Source organism: Oppia nitens, unplaced genomic scaffold (assembly GCF_028296485.1).
Source record: "Oppia nitens isolate AA-2021 unplaced genomic scaffold, nextdenovo-longstitch-racon4-pilon3 scaffold1_pilon_pilon_pilon, whole genome shotgun sequence".
In the NCBI taxonomy this organism is placed as follows: domain Eukaryota; kingdom Metazoa; phylum Arthropoda; class Arachnida; order Sarcoptiformes; family Oppiidae; genus Oppia; species Oppia nitens.
The window spans coordinates 9,967,529-9,980,451 of record NW_026533199.1 but is presented as its reverse complement, the minus strand read 5'-3'; the positions used below and the strand labels follow the sequence as shown (position 1 = coordinate 9,980,451).

The 12,923-nt window shown below is 24.8% G+C and overlaps 2 protein-coding genes across 2 annotated transcripts; both read left to right on the top strand.

Moving 5' to 3' along the window:
• Positions 1-390: 390 nt before the first annotated feature.
• On the top strand, positions 391-1,994 carry LOC128952119 (uncharacterized). Its single transcript, XM_054297457.1, has 3 exons — positions 391-439; positions 748-1,079; positions 1,143-1,994. Exons 2-3 carry the CDS (start codon positions 767-769, stop codon positions 1,952-1,954), a joined length of 1,125 nt encoding a protein of 374 aa, XP_054153432.1. The 5' UTR covers positions 391-439; positions 748-766; the 3' UTR covers positions 1,955-1,994.
• Positions 1,995-8,044: 6,050 nt separating this feature from the next.
• On the top strand, positions 8,045-12,295 carry LOC128951289 (peroxidase-like). The gene is made up of 9 exons (XM_054296538.1): positions 8,045-8,055; positions 9,078-9,410; positions 9,495-10,057; positions 10,237-10,338; positions 10,770-11,052; positions 11,135-11,429; positions 11,519-11,790; positions 11,865-12,034; positions 12,120-12,295. Exons 1-9 carry the CDS (start codon positions 8,045-8,047, stop codon positions 12,293-12,295), a joined length of 2,205 nt encoding a protein of 734 aa, XP_054152513.1.
• The last annotated feature ends 628 nt before the right edge of the window (positions 12,296-12,923 follow it).

Genomic DNA, 12,923 nt, shown 5'->3' with positions numbered 1-12,923 from the left:
AAACACTAATACTATTTAAAAAAAACATGAATAACACACACAATCGCCCACTTAATGTACACAAAGTTATTACAACTTTTCTAATTTGTGGGAATAGTCTTTCAAATAGCCGTGCGTTTTGTGTGTGTGTGTCTGTTATCTCGACATTTGAAACAAAAAAAAATATATATATTTAAAATTCAAAACTAAAGATACTGTACTTTTTTAATAGGTTTACAAAAATAAAAGATGATTATTATATAGTTTTGAAGGCTTTACTATCACTAGTGTCTCTATTCAAAGATATTTCAATTCATTTTAATGGCTTTTACTGATTATGTGCTTTAAATTTTATAAACTCTAATCAATAATAAATATATATAACTATATATTTTATGAGTAAAAGTTATTAAAGTGTTTTATAACTATTTCATGAAAAACATTTCTTTTATTATTTAAAGTAAGCAAAAAAATATTTGTAACTTTATTATCAATTTTTATTTATTACTTATTTGATTTTTTTTATTTTATCTAAATTGTCGTTAATAAAAAAATAAAATATTTGTTTTATTTATTAACACTTATTCGAAAATTACAATTTGTAAAATAAATATTTAATCTAATTAATGTTAAGCAAAAATTTCCAAATTTATTAATTTTCAATTATAATCTATAATTTAATTTAATTTTGAATGTCGATTAAAACATTTTTTAGATTGAAAATAATAATTATTTTTTATTAATTTAATTAATATAATTTGCTTATAGGTTTAAATAATAATTAATAATGTTATCATCAATAGTAACTATTGTGCTATTGATGTATAGTGTCGGGGCCGAGGACTATATACACCAACCGGTTCACTATCACTCGCAGACCGACTCCGGGACATATAACTATGGCTACGATACGGGTCTATTTGGTGCCCACCAGTTTCACCAGGAAAACAAGGATGTGAATGGTGATGTTAGAGGTCGATATGGTTATACCGATCCAAATGGTAAATTACGGCTCGTTTACTACAAGTCCGGTCCCAAAGGTTTTGAAATAATTAGCGATACGGCCAGTGGTGAGAGTACTGCACAACAGAAACCAAAATGTATGATATATTCATTTAAACACTCTTTCCTTATAAAAAACACAATATTTTTACCCATATTAGTGCCTAAACTACCCGAACCATCTATAAACTCTATCGACCGTTATAGCAGTGAACCGCGTACTTCATATAAACCCGCCTACTCTCGGGATTTCTATCGAAAGCCAATAACACCGACACTAAAACCTGCCGGTTCTATACGTAGGCCACGTTTGACACAATATTATAGGGAACAGGGTAACGAAAACTCACGACTTTATTTAGCTGGTCGTGACTACGGTGAGAGAACATCGCTATCATCCCGGAGCCCTTCAGTGTCTGCTCGACACCAGAACCATTATCATCATAATAATCATTACCGTAGCCATCGTGTACACAGTGCACCTGCCGTACAGCCAGTGGTGGAAAGTATAGTACATCGCGCAACACCATCGCCTACTGTGCTCATCAATACCCATAATTTACCCGACAAACCGATAACACTAACCACTAATGATCGACACATACATACACCAACAGTGGTCGACAGTGTTCTGCATAGAGCACCAGATCACCACTTAGTTGATAATCATATACACGCGGCACCGGTAGCACCAGTGGTCGAAAGCATAGTTCATAGGGCTTCGGCAGTAGAATCTCCAGAGCCTGTAGTTGATAGTGTGGTTCACTCAATACCAGCCGTAGCACCTGCATATATTTATGATACACCTGTCGCACCGGTATCATCCCATTACGAAGCGCCAACTCCATTATTACCTATAGCTAGAAGAGCACCTGTAGTGTACTCAGGCAGAGGAATATTAAGTCCAGTGGCCAGACTTAAGGCGGCCTCATTGGGTCGGCAGTCAGGTGACGGAGTTAGGGCTAGTAGCTAAATAAAATCATACATACATGTGCACAATTGATACTTAACCTCACAATTGACAAATAATTTTGTTTATATCAAATAATATTTTTATTTATAATGTATATACTATTTAGCTATTATTTGCTTATTATTTGTTTATCTCATATATACCTTATACTTATACTTATATTTTGATTTTGTTAATCGCTTTTAAAAAATAATTTATAATTTTTTAATCTAGTATTATATACATGATTTACTTTTATTATACTTACAAAATTGTAAATATATTAATACATAAATATTAAAAATATTTTTATTAAATAAATAATTCATTCATATATTTTGTTTATATTGAGTTATTTCTATATTTTATAATCTATTTTTTAAAAATGTAATAATAGATAATTTACTAATATGTTGAGCAATAATTAAAACAAATAAATTTTATAATAAAAAAAACTTGATTACAATATTTGGTTGCAATAATTTTTTAATTAATTAATTAACGTCATTATAATGTATACAGTGGTAAAAAAAAACATTGTTGTGTTAATAATTATTTAGTAACATTCATATTGAGTAATATGAACGGGTCGAGTGCTGCCAAACAGGCCGCGTGTCGTTCAGGGCTTTGCTGATATAGTTGCCAGAAAGTGTCGGTCAATTTTTTTAAACTTAACGAACACCGTTGTTTAGTACACTTGCCTCCCTGTCCACCGGTTATGGAGGCACTCAATACGGCTCTCATTACTTGACTAACTTGTATGCGCTCTGTGTAGTAAACAATTATTGTTTGACCTTGATCATTGGTGGTCACTGTTGACCAGGTGCTCAATTCAGTAGCCGGTTGATAGGTTGTACCGGCCGATGATGTATAGGCAATGTATAGTCCTAATAGATTTACAACTATCAACATAATTAATTTTCCTAATTTAACCATGTTGATATAGTTTGAAAATATATATTTAACAATTATATAGTATTTATTTTATAGATTTTTAAATAATTTAAATTACTTGTTAAATTAACTAATTACTAAAATTAAGATTAATAAATACATTAATCATTTAACATTTTTCTCATGAAATTATATTATAGATTATATACTGATGTATAAATATTAATTAATCGTTTATACTATTAATATAATATGATATTTGAGTCTATGAGTACTTTTTTAAACAATAATAATAATAATCTATACTTTATTAATGTTTATTCATTTGCATAAAAAATATTTAGTCCTTTATTTGAATAAACCTAAATTTAAGTTTATAATATTTTATATAATAAAACTTAATTATATTTAAACTTAAGTTTTAGTGTGAATTATTTATTAGAAATTAAATCTACTTAATATAATAGATTTATTGTTTGATAAAACAATAATAATAAATTTATTTATAAAAATATACTTATGTTACAAGTTTTTAATATTTTATTGTTTTAGCAAATATTTTAAAATAAAGTGTACATTATTTTAAATGAGAATTTTATTTTTATTTGAAAATTATATAAATAAAATTTGTAATTACAAATTATTTGGTTGCAAACGTTTTATTCATATAAAATATATAATTTAGATATTAATGTAAAACAATATTAATATTTAAATAACTATTTCTTTTTAGTAACATTCAGATTGTGTAGTATGAATGGGTCGAGTGCTGCCAAACAGGCCGCGTGTCGGACAGGGTTTTCCTGATATAATTTCCAGAAAATATCTGTCAATTTTTTCAGACTATACGTACACTTTTGTTTAGTACATTTGCCTCCCTGGCCACTGGTTATACCGGCGCTCAATATCTCTTCCATGATTTCGCTAATTTGTATGATCTCTTCATAGACTAATACAAATTTATTGCCACTACCGTCGGTGGACACTTCGGTCCATGTGCTCAGTTCGGTGGCCGGTTGATAGGTTGTAGCGGTCGATACCATTTGGACCATAATATACAGTGTAAATACAGTCAACAAACCAATCAAGATAATTGTTTTTTGTTTATCCATAATAATATCAATAATAATAATTGATTTATAGCTTATTATATTAGATTTTTTTAATTTCTAGACATTTAAATTAAAAATAAATTTTGTTAATAATAAAATAGTGTTTAAAATATTATACTAAATATCTATATGTATTTATTATGTAATCAATTGTATTTACAGTTTTTTTAATTATAAATAAAATGTTTGTTCATTTGGATCACGAAATATTGTTGACTTTAATTTTTTTAATTATAAATGTAAATCTAACAAATTTACATTTGTTTTTATAAATACAATCAATAATTTCAATAGAATTATTCAATCAGACTTTATATTTTTAATTGATTTTTTTTATTATTAATGATTATTAATGATTAACGAATTTGATTTTTATAAAAATGTATACATTTTTAACTAAATTTTTATTATATTATACAAACAGTATATACAAAATAATTTAATAATAATAATAATAAATATATAAATAATTAAATTTAAATTCTATATATTCTCCTTTTTATTTTACTTTTATATTCATCGACATCATCGTAGTCGTCGTCGTCATCATTATTATTATCATTGTTATAGTTATTATTGTTATTATTATTAATGACATTATCTATAATTATATTAAATAATAGTATTGAAAAAAATTTTGAGACTCACACGAATAAAATAAATATTGAATATATAAAACACTAAAATTAATAATAATCATAATTATAATAAACAAAATATTTATTAACAATTATTATTATATAGAGTATTAAATATTGTTATAAATATTAGTAGAATTTAAGATAATTTTTATTAGTTTTTTATTTACTAGACATACCCAATGAAACCGATATATTTAAATTATCATTGCCTGTCATATCGTATAATCCATTAGCAAAACCACCACTACTAGGGTTAGTATTGACATAATTGGGTTTATTATACTCATTCCAGGGAAGTGTATAACCTTTTGGATCTTTAACCATAACATTACTTGTATTAATACCGGAAAACCCAAGTGGCCTCAGATTGCCGTTACTGTCTACACCTAAATCAATAACTGGACCAGGTGCTATTAAGATTGCATAAACAAATAAATAATAAATAAAATAATATATTTCTTACATTTTAATAGAAAAAATGGCATAAAAATAATATGTATTACCTTGATTAAATGTACCAACATTGTTAACTGGTTTAGTAAATGTTGGTCCATTGCCACCAGTGCCAGTTGATCCATGTTGTTTACCATGTTTATGATTATGACCACCCTTTCCATGACCCCTATCCCTATCCCTATCTCTATGTCCTTTACCCTTATTTCCTCGTTTATGATTCCAACGAATATCTTTAGACGCCTTTGAGTTTTTCACTTTACGTCCACTTCTAGTCATTAAATCATTGGTGTTATTGTTGTTGTTATCCTCTTTATCGCGAACTGTAGATAATTATTATTAGTTAAGTTTTTATACAATTTATTATTAATATTGTATTTTATAATTAATAAAATTCAATGCAATTTATTAATTATTATATGAATATTTTTGCTTACATTTTAATTTTATTATAATTTACCTTTTTGATTTATAAATAGTTATTAAATACTTACTTGAATTAATTATAATAATATATGTTGATAAAAATATAAAAATTATAACATGATTAATATATTTCATTTTTATTAATTTTTTTCGGATAAAAGTTTTTATTAAATATGTTTATATTTTTTATTTAATAAAATCATTTAAAGTTTATTTTAAAAATTTACTAATTTAGTCAACTAATTATAATTAACACGTGTTGAATAATTGGGGTTTGCACTTAACTAGTTTAATTAAATTTAGGCTATTACACTGTATGTTATACATATACATTTAATAATTATATATTTTAGAAATTTAATTTGACATATAATAAAATGTTAAAATAATAAATTTTCAATTTTTTTTTAAATAAATGGTAGTTATTATGTTTTGAGATCTTGCAAACATTTCTAAGAAAAATCAATTAAATTAAAATATATATATTTAAAGATAATTATTTTTTTAAAAATTGCTTAAATAAACTAACCTTGAGTGTACGGGCTGATTTTCTAAGTGATTGTTTTGCTGATTTATCTTTTATTTTACCCGTTTCAGTATTTATACATTTATTTAGCTAATTTAGTAAATATTTAATTTTGAATATATAGTTATTAATTCAAATATATTATAGTATTAGGTATTACATTCAATTAGACATACCTGAGTCCGCTTTGATGAATCACATACTGATGTTAATAAATCTGTTGGATTTGATACACATTTCATTGCCATAGTCTTTAGCTAATAAAATACTTAATAAATTGTTATTGAATTTATTAATTGAAACATTACCTCATCGGACAGGGATGGGACACAAGTTATCAATGATGTAGTTATAGATGACGAGTCTGTACCAGATTTACTGCAAAACTTATTAATTAGTCGCCTATCGTATAGTAAACTCGGGGCTATAGTATATTGTATGGTCACAAACAAACATATTATAATTAATAAAAAATATAATTGAATTATTGGTTTAATCATTTTTTAGCAATATTATAACCTAGATCAAGTAATAATTTTTTTCTTTTAAATACCAATAAATTATCACCTAATAAATAACTGTTAAAGTACTTTTTAAAATTAAATAAATCAATTATTATGATTAACTTTTATTTGCACAGTTGTAAGTGATTTTTGTGAAATAAATAATATTAAATATATAAATTTATGTAAATATGTACATAAATTTTATTTATTATAAAAATAACTTATATAATATAATTTTCTTTGTATTGTAGATGTAAATTGTTTAATAGATTTAATTTTCATTATTAAACAAATAAATCATATGTTTGTATAATATTTGTAATCAAAATCATATTTAAAAAATGTCATATACAATTATATCAATTTTATAATAATGTAACAAATGTACTATACAATACAATACAATACAATATAGTACTGTACTTTATTGAAAAATTAAACCGATATATTTATTTTAGTACAATATAGTATAGTTATTATTAAAATTATTAACTAAAATTTTTATAATAGGATAAATGAAACTTTAAAGTTATAATAAAATAATAAGTTTAATAAATAATTTAATTTTTTTTTAAATAACAAAAGTTATTATACAGTATACATATGTTTTACAAAAAACTCATATTTGCTTATGTAATATATTATGTTTATATAATAAATCATCCAGGCCATACTCTTTAAATAGATTGATGAACTTAATCAACACTTGATGTTGTGCTGGCGTAAGATCGGGATGTTTATCTAATTCCCGTTTTATATAATCGGGTAAATTTTCGGTAATTTCATTTAGATGATCAACATCATCACAATCTAAAAAAATTTTTAATTAAAAAAATATTTATATATATTTATAATCAAACATTTTATTAGAACTATAACTTATAATTACATACGAATAATAAAAACCAATGACAGTGTTATTATCAATAAAATATTTTTATTCATTTTGAATAAAATTTTTATTTTTACACAAATTACAAAATTTAGATTTAGTATTATATTTACCGTATATAACAAAAATTTAGTCTATATATATATATATTATTTGTCAATAAAATTTAGGTTATACAATAAAATTACTCAATTGCACATTATTTTTTTAAATATAAAGTTTACATACAAATTGTTTATTTAAAAATTAGTAAAATAATTTATAATATACAGTAAATGGATTTAAACAAAGTATAAAAATATATAATTTAAAAATTATTTTATAATAATAATTTAGCTGATTATCCACTTTGTTGCATTTGGTTAACAGAAATAGATGCACCTGGACCAAATTGAATACTTTGTTGTTGACCCGATGACCACGAGCCCGGGCGATTACCCGACGGACATCTACCCCGGGGACATTTTACTAAATGCAAATAATTTTTAAATATAGTTAATTTTTAAAAATTATTATTAATTATTATTTTTATAATTTATTTTTTACCCATATTTTCAATGCCATCGCTATCGACATCATTGTTAGTGTCGGTATGTTTTTCAATGATAACCTTTTGGTCGCTAATAATATCAGCGTTTTCTGGCATTAAATGCGATTCGTAATGAGATTCGTGTATTGTTTCTGAGTTGTCATCATTGCCGGCTACCAGTGCTAATCAAATTACAGTAGATTAATATGAATTAATAAATTTTATCAAAAAATAAATATTTAAAGTATACCAATTGTAATAAAACATAAACACATAAAAAGTTTCATATTTTTTTAAAAATTTATTTTTCTTTTCTAATATTTTCTAATCAAATTATATTAAATTGTAGTATTTTATAAACTACCAAAAAATTTAACACATGCTATGCTATAATCAATATAAAACAGATAATGCGATCTTTGAACTTTAAAAAATTAATTTGATAATAAAATTTAATTAAACACAATTTTAACCTTGAAATTAATTTAAGTTTGTTATTTTTGTAATAAAAATAAATTTTTAATTTATTATTAATTTAGTATTATTTTAGTTAATTAATTAATTATTATAACTTTTTATCTTTAAAATAGATATATAAAAATATATTTTTAGATATTACCATATATAATCTAGTATATAAAATGCTAACTGTATTAGTATAATTTAAAAACTTAAAAATCATTTATATTTTTTTAATTTTGAAAAAAGTATATTTTTTAATCTAACACTATTACACAATTTATTTCAAGTGCATCATTATTTATGACCAGATTTACGATGTTTTAAATCATTATGTTTTATAGAAAAATATAAATGATTAAAAAATCATCCATATATTAATACTATAAAATATAAATTATCTGGATTATTTTTGTACAATTGTACTTGATGCTTTTTGAACTATACTCTTCTGTATATATTAATAGATAGAATTACAAGTATAAGACTGTTTGATTAAACTATGTTTAATTAATAATAGTAATAGTTTTTTATTTTATATGATATAAATCATTAATAAATCACAATTTATACCTTAATTACTATAATAGGCATAACTAAAAGTTTTTGTTAAAAAAACTATGATATCAGTCATTTATTTAACATTATTAACATTTTTAATCAACAAATCTATCAATTGTGATGATAATAATAAATTATATTACAGTGTTTTTGATAAACATTTACACTCACATTCATTTGAAACATATGATTATCAAAGAGAATATTCTGGAAAATTATCGCAAATTTATTCACAATATTTACAAAACAACCCGTTTTTGGTTAACTGTTCAAAACAAACGGGACGGACATCCGATATTACCGACGATGATATTATTGAAGCCATTCAAGTGGCCGACGAAGATATCAATAGTTTATTAAAAATTGATGAAAACTTTTTAAAAAGTAGTCCAGACTCTAAAAAATTCAGTGCTTTCATATACAAGGCTAATATTATAACAAAATTCAATGAAATTGTTACCAAAAAGTTGACACAACTGTAAGTTTTCTTTTCTATATAAAGTATAATACTTTAAAACAATTTTTATTAAACAAAATAATTATATTTAATAATATCTGACAGCAAATGTATAAACAAATATGAATCGGAATTAAATTTTCTCATAAAAAATACACCAAAACATGTGACAAATAATGGCCAGTACTGTGATATGAACCGAGACGTCAGTGATAGTAGTAGTGGTGGTGTCCGATGTAATCCTAATTATAAATATCGACAAATCGATGGTAAATGCAATAACTTGAAGCAAACCAATTGGGGATCGGCTTTCCATTGCCAGAGACGACTATTGCCACCTGATTATAGTGACGGTGTTAGTGGCCAACGGTTGGCCAGCGATGGCAGTCCACTACCAATCGCTCGTTTTATTAGCACTACAATCACTAACGAATTTGATGTTTACGATCGACACCGTAATTCCATGCAAATGCTTTGGGGACAGTTAGTTGTTCACGATATGGTCAAAACATTGCAATATATGGGTAATACAGTAGGCTGTTGTCCACCAAAACCATTACATCCCGAATGTATGCAATCATATCTACCGCCCGAACAATTGACTATTGCATACAACCAGAGCTGTATGTCATTTCCTCGATCGACGGCTTGCAACACATGTCGGTTAGGTATGACTTTAAACAAGTAATAGATTTTGTCTAATCTATCAAATTGTTTAACAGAAACAAAAAATTTATAATTTTTTATAAATTAATTATAAAGATATACATTAAAAATAATAACTAATTTTAAGACACATTATTAATATATCTTTATTTTTGTAACATATATTGATATTTTGATCCAGGTACTCGTGAACAAATGAATGCACAAACAGCTTATTTAGATTTATCAATGATATACGGTTTTGAGGAAAGACAGGCAATCAAATTGAGGACATTTGAAAAAGGTTTGTTTATGTATTTAATTTAAATATAACTGTCTATATGTTATTGGGTCTAATTTTAACTTATTTTTGTCCAAATCATTTGGTCATAAATTTATTTTTATATTTACAATTGACCGCAAACTAACTTCACAATTAATATAATAATTTAAATTTATTTAACTCTATCGTTGTAACCATTGATTATATACCAAGTACTGTAAATTATCAAACAAATGAGTATCAATAGAAGTTTATTAACCATAATTAGTGTATTAATAGTTTTTACAAATTAAACCAATTAAATGTACAATTATATTAAATACAATTTTTAGTATAAAAAATGGATCAAAAATTTGAATTATATGATATAACATATAAAGTTTATCCTATAGAATGTATATATAATATTACAGACATACAGTATTATCTCAATTTATGTTTTTGACTTTTAGGTAAATTAATAACAAATAAATCGTTGACATCTGAAACGCCTATACCTCCGATGGTTGAATTGCCCGACGACCAGGACATCTACGACATACGTACGACATGTAATTTTAAAGCTGACCGGCCATTGCTTAAGTGTTTCAAAAGCGGTGACGGTATGCGTAGCAATCAACAGCCACTAATAGCGACCATTATTTCGACATTTGTTATCAGACATAATCAACATTGCGATGGTTTGGCTAAAGTCAACCCCCACTGGACTGACGATGTTTTGTACAGAGAGGCCAGGTATGACTTTATACAAAAAAAAATATATTTATTTATTTTATATAATTTATATAAATGTGTCATTCATTTTCTCTAAAAATAGACGTCTATTAGAAGCTGAATATAATTTTATTATTTTTTATGAATATTTGCCATCAATTCTTAACAAAGATCTCATGAATTATTTCAATCTCAATGTTAAACCGCACGGAGAGTATAGTGAATACAATCCCGTTGTTAGTCCCGATGTGATCAATGAAGTACAAGCCGGTGCTCTACGGTTTAGCCATTCAAACATTAACAGTGTATTTCCCATAATTGATAAAAATCCTCTAAAAAGCAGTTCAATAACATTGCGATATGAGTTCAGACAAGCAATTCAACTATGGGAGGGAAAGGTAGATTTTAAACAATTATCTGATTTTTATGTTTTTTTAAAACTCAATTATGAATATAATCAATCATTTTTGTCTAATATATTAATCAGACAAATGGTATATTAAAAGGTTTATGTGAAGACAGACAGGAGTTGACTGATTTGAATTTTGTTGCCGACGTCAGAGAATTTAACCTAATCTCTCAGTGCGCGCCCAAAATTGTTGACTTATTTAGTATTGACATATTGCGGGCCCGGGATCACGGGATACCGGCATATATATACTTTGTTGACTATTGTACGGGTCATAAGATAACGTGTTGGGATGACTTGAGACAATATATACCGGACAATGTAATTGAAAAATTAAAACAAGTTTACAAGTAAATTAAACAGTGAAAAATAATTTACTAATAAATAATATATTGAAATTATATATTAAAAAACAATATTTTAGAGATTATAAGGATATTGATCTCATAATTGGTGGTCTTGCGGAACGGCTTATGAATGGCTCAAACATTGGACCGACATTTGCCTGTATGATAGGCATACAATTTTATCACTTGAAATTTGGTGATCGATTCTATTTTGAGCATGGTGATCAAGCTGGATCATTTACCATTGGTATTGATTAGTTAATATACAGTATAGTACTGTAATAATAATAATAATATAGAAATTATTTCCTAATTTATATTTATATATTTAGATCAATTGGATAATATCAAACACACGGCATCATTGGCTAACCTATTGTGCAAAGTAACTGATTTTGACGAAATTCAAGTCAACCCTATGTATATCCCATCTAATTATAACCGATATATACATTGCAGTCATTTATCAGAAATTAACTATAGGTTATGGAAAGATCAACATATATAATACATATGTAGTTAATATATGAATTTTTAATCAATCAAATTTAAGCATCCAATTGAACATCACTAAATATAAATAAATAAATGTATTATTTATCATGCTAAAAAATACTATAATCGAAAAATTACTATTATTTCAAAAAATAAACTTAACAAAACAAGATTTTAAGATTTTATTTTTTTCCAATAAACATAAACTGCTATAACAGTTATTGGTATTTTATTTTATCAACTAATTAAGTTAAATAATTAATATAATTTTTAACTTGTTATTCTAACTTTTACAAAATTATATTTTTGTCATTTCATTTATATTATTTATTTCTTAAAAATCATATATTTTATGCGAATTTGCAAAAATAAAAGTAATTTTAATTTATAATATCATTAAACTTTTTATTTCAAGTTCAATCTGAGTTGTTTGAAATTTTAAAAAAGTTAAAATCATTATATTAATATATTACATGCATATTATTATAAAAATTTCATAATCATTTTAGACATACATTATGATATATAATAAGGCTAACTAATAGAACAAATATTTATAATTAATATATTAGATTTAAACTTAAGTTAATTAAATAAGATAACTATTTATAATTTTTCTCAATTATTGATTTAATTAATTA

Coding starts and splice junctions, on each gene's coding strand:
- LOC128952119 (XM_054297457.1), top strand. CDS start 767: ATGTTATCATCAATAGTAACTATTGTGCTATTGATGTATAGTGTCGGG. Junction 1,080..1,142: donor TGCACAACAGAAACCAAAAT/GTATGATATATT, acceptor TACCCATATTAG/TGCCTAAACTACCCGAACCA.
- LOC128951289 (XM_054296538.1), top strand. Junction 10,339..10,769: donor ATTGAGGACATTTGAAAAAG/GTTTGTTTATGT, acceptor TTTGACTTTTAG/GTAAATTAATAACAAATAAA. Junction 11,430..11,518: donor TTCAACTATGGGAGGGAAAG/GTAGATTTTAAA, acceptor TATATTAATCAG/ACAAATGGTATATTAAAAGG.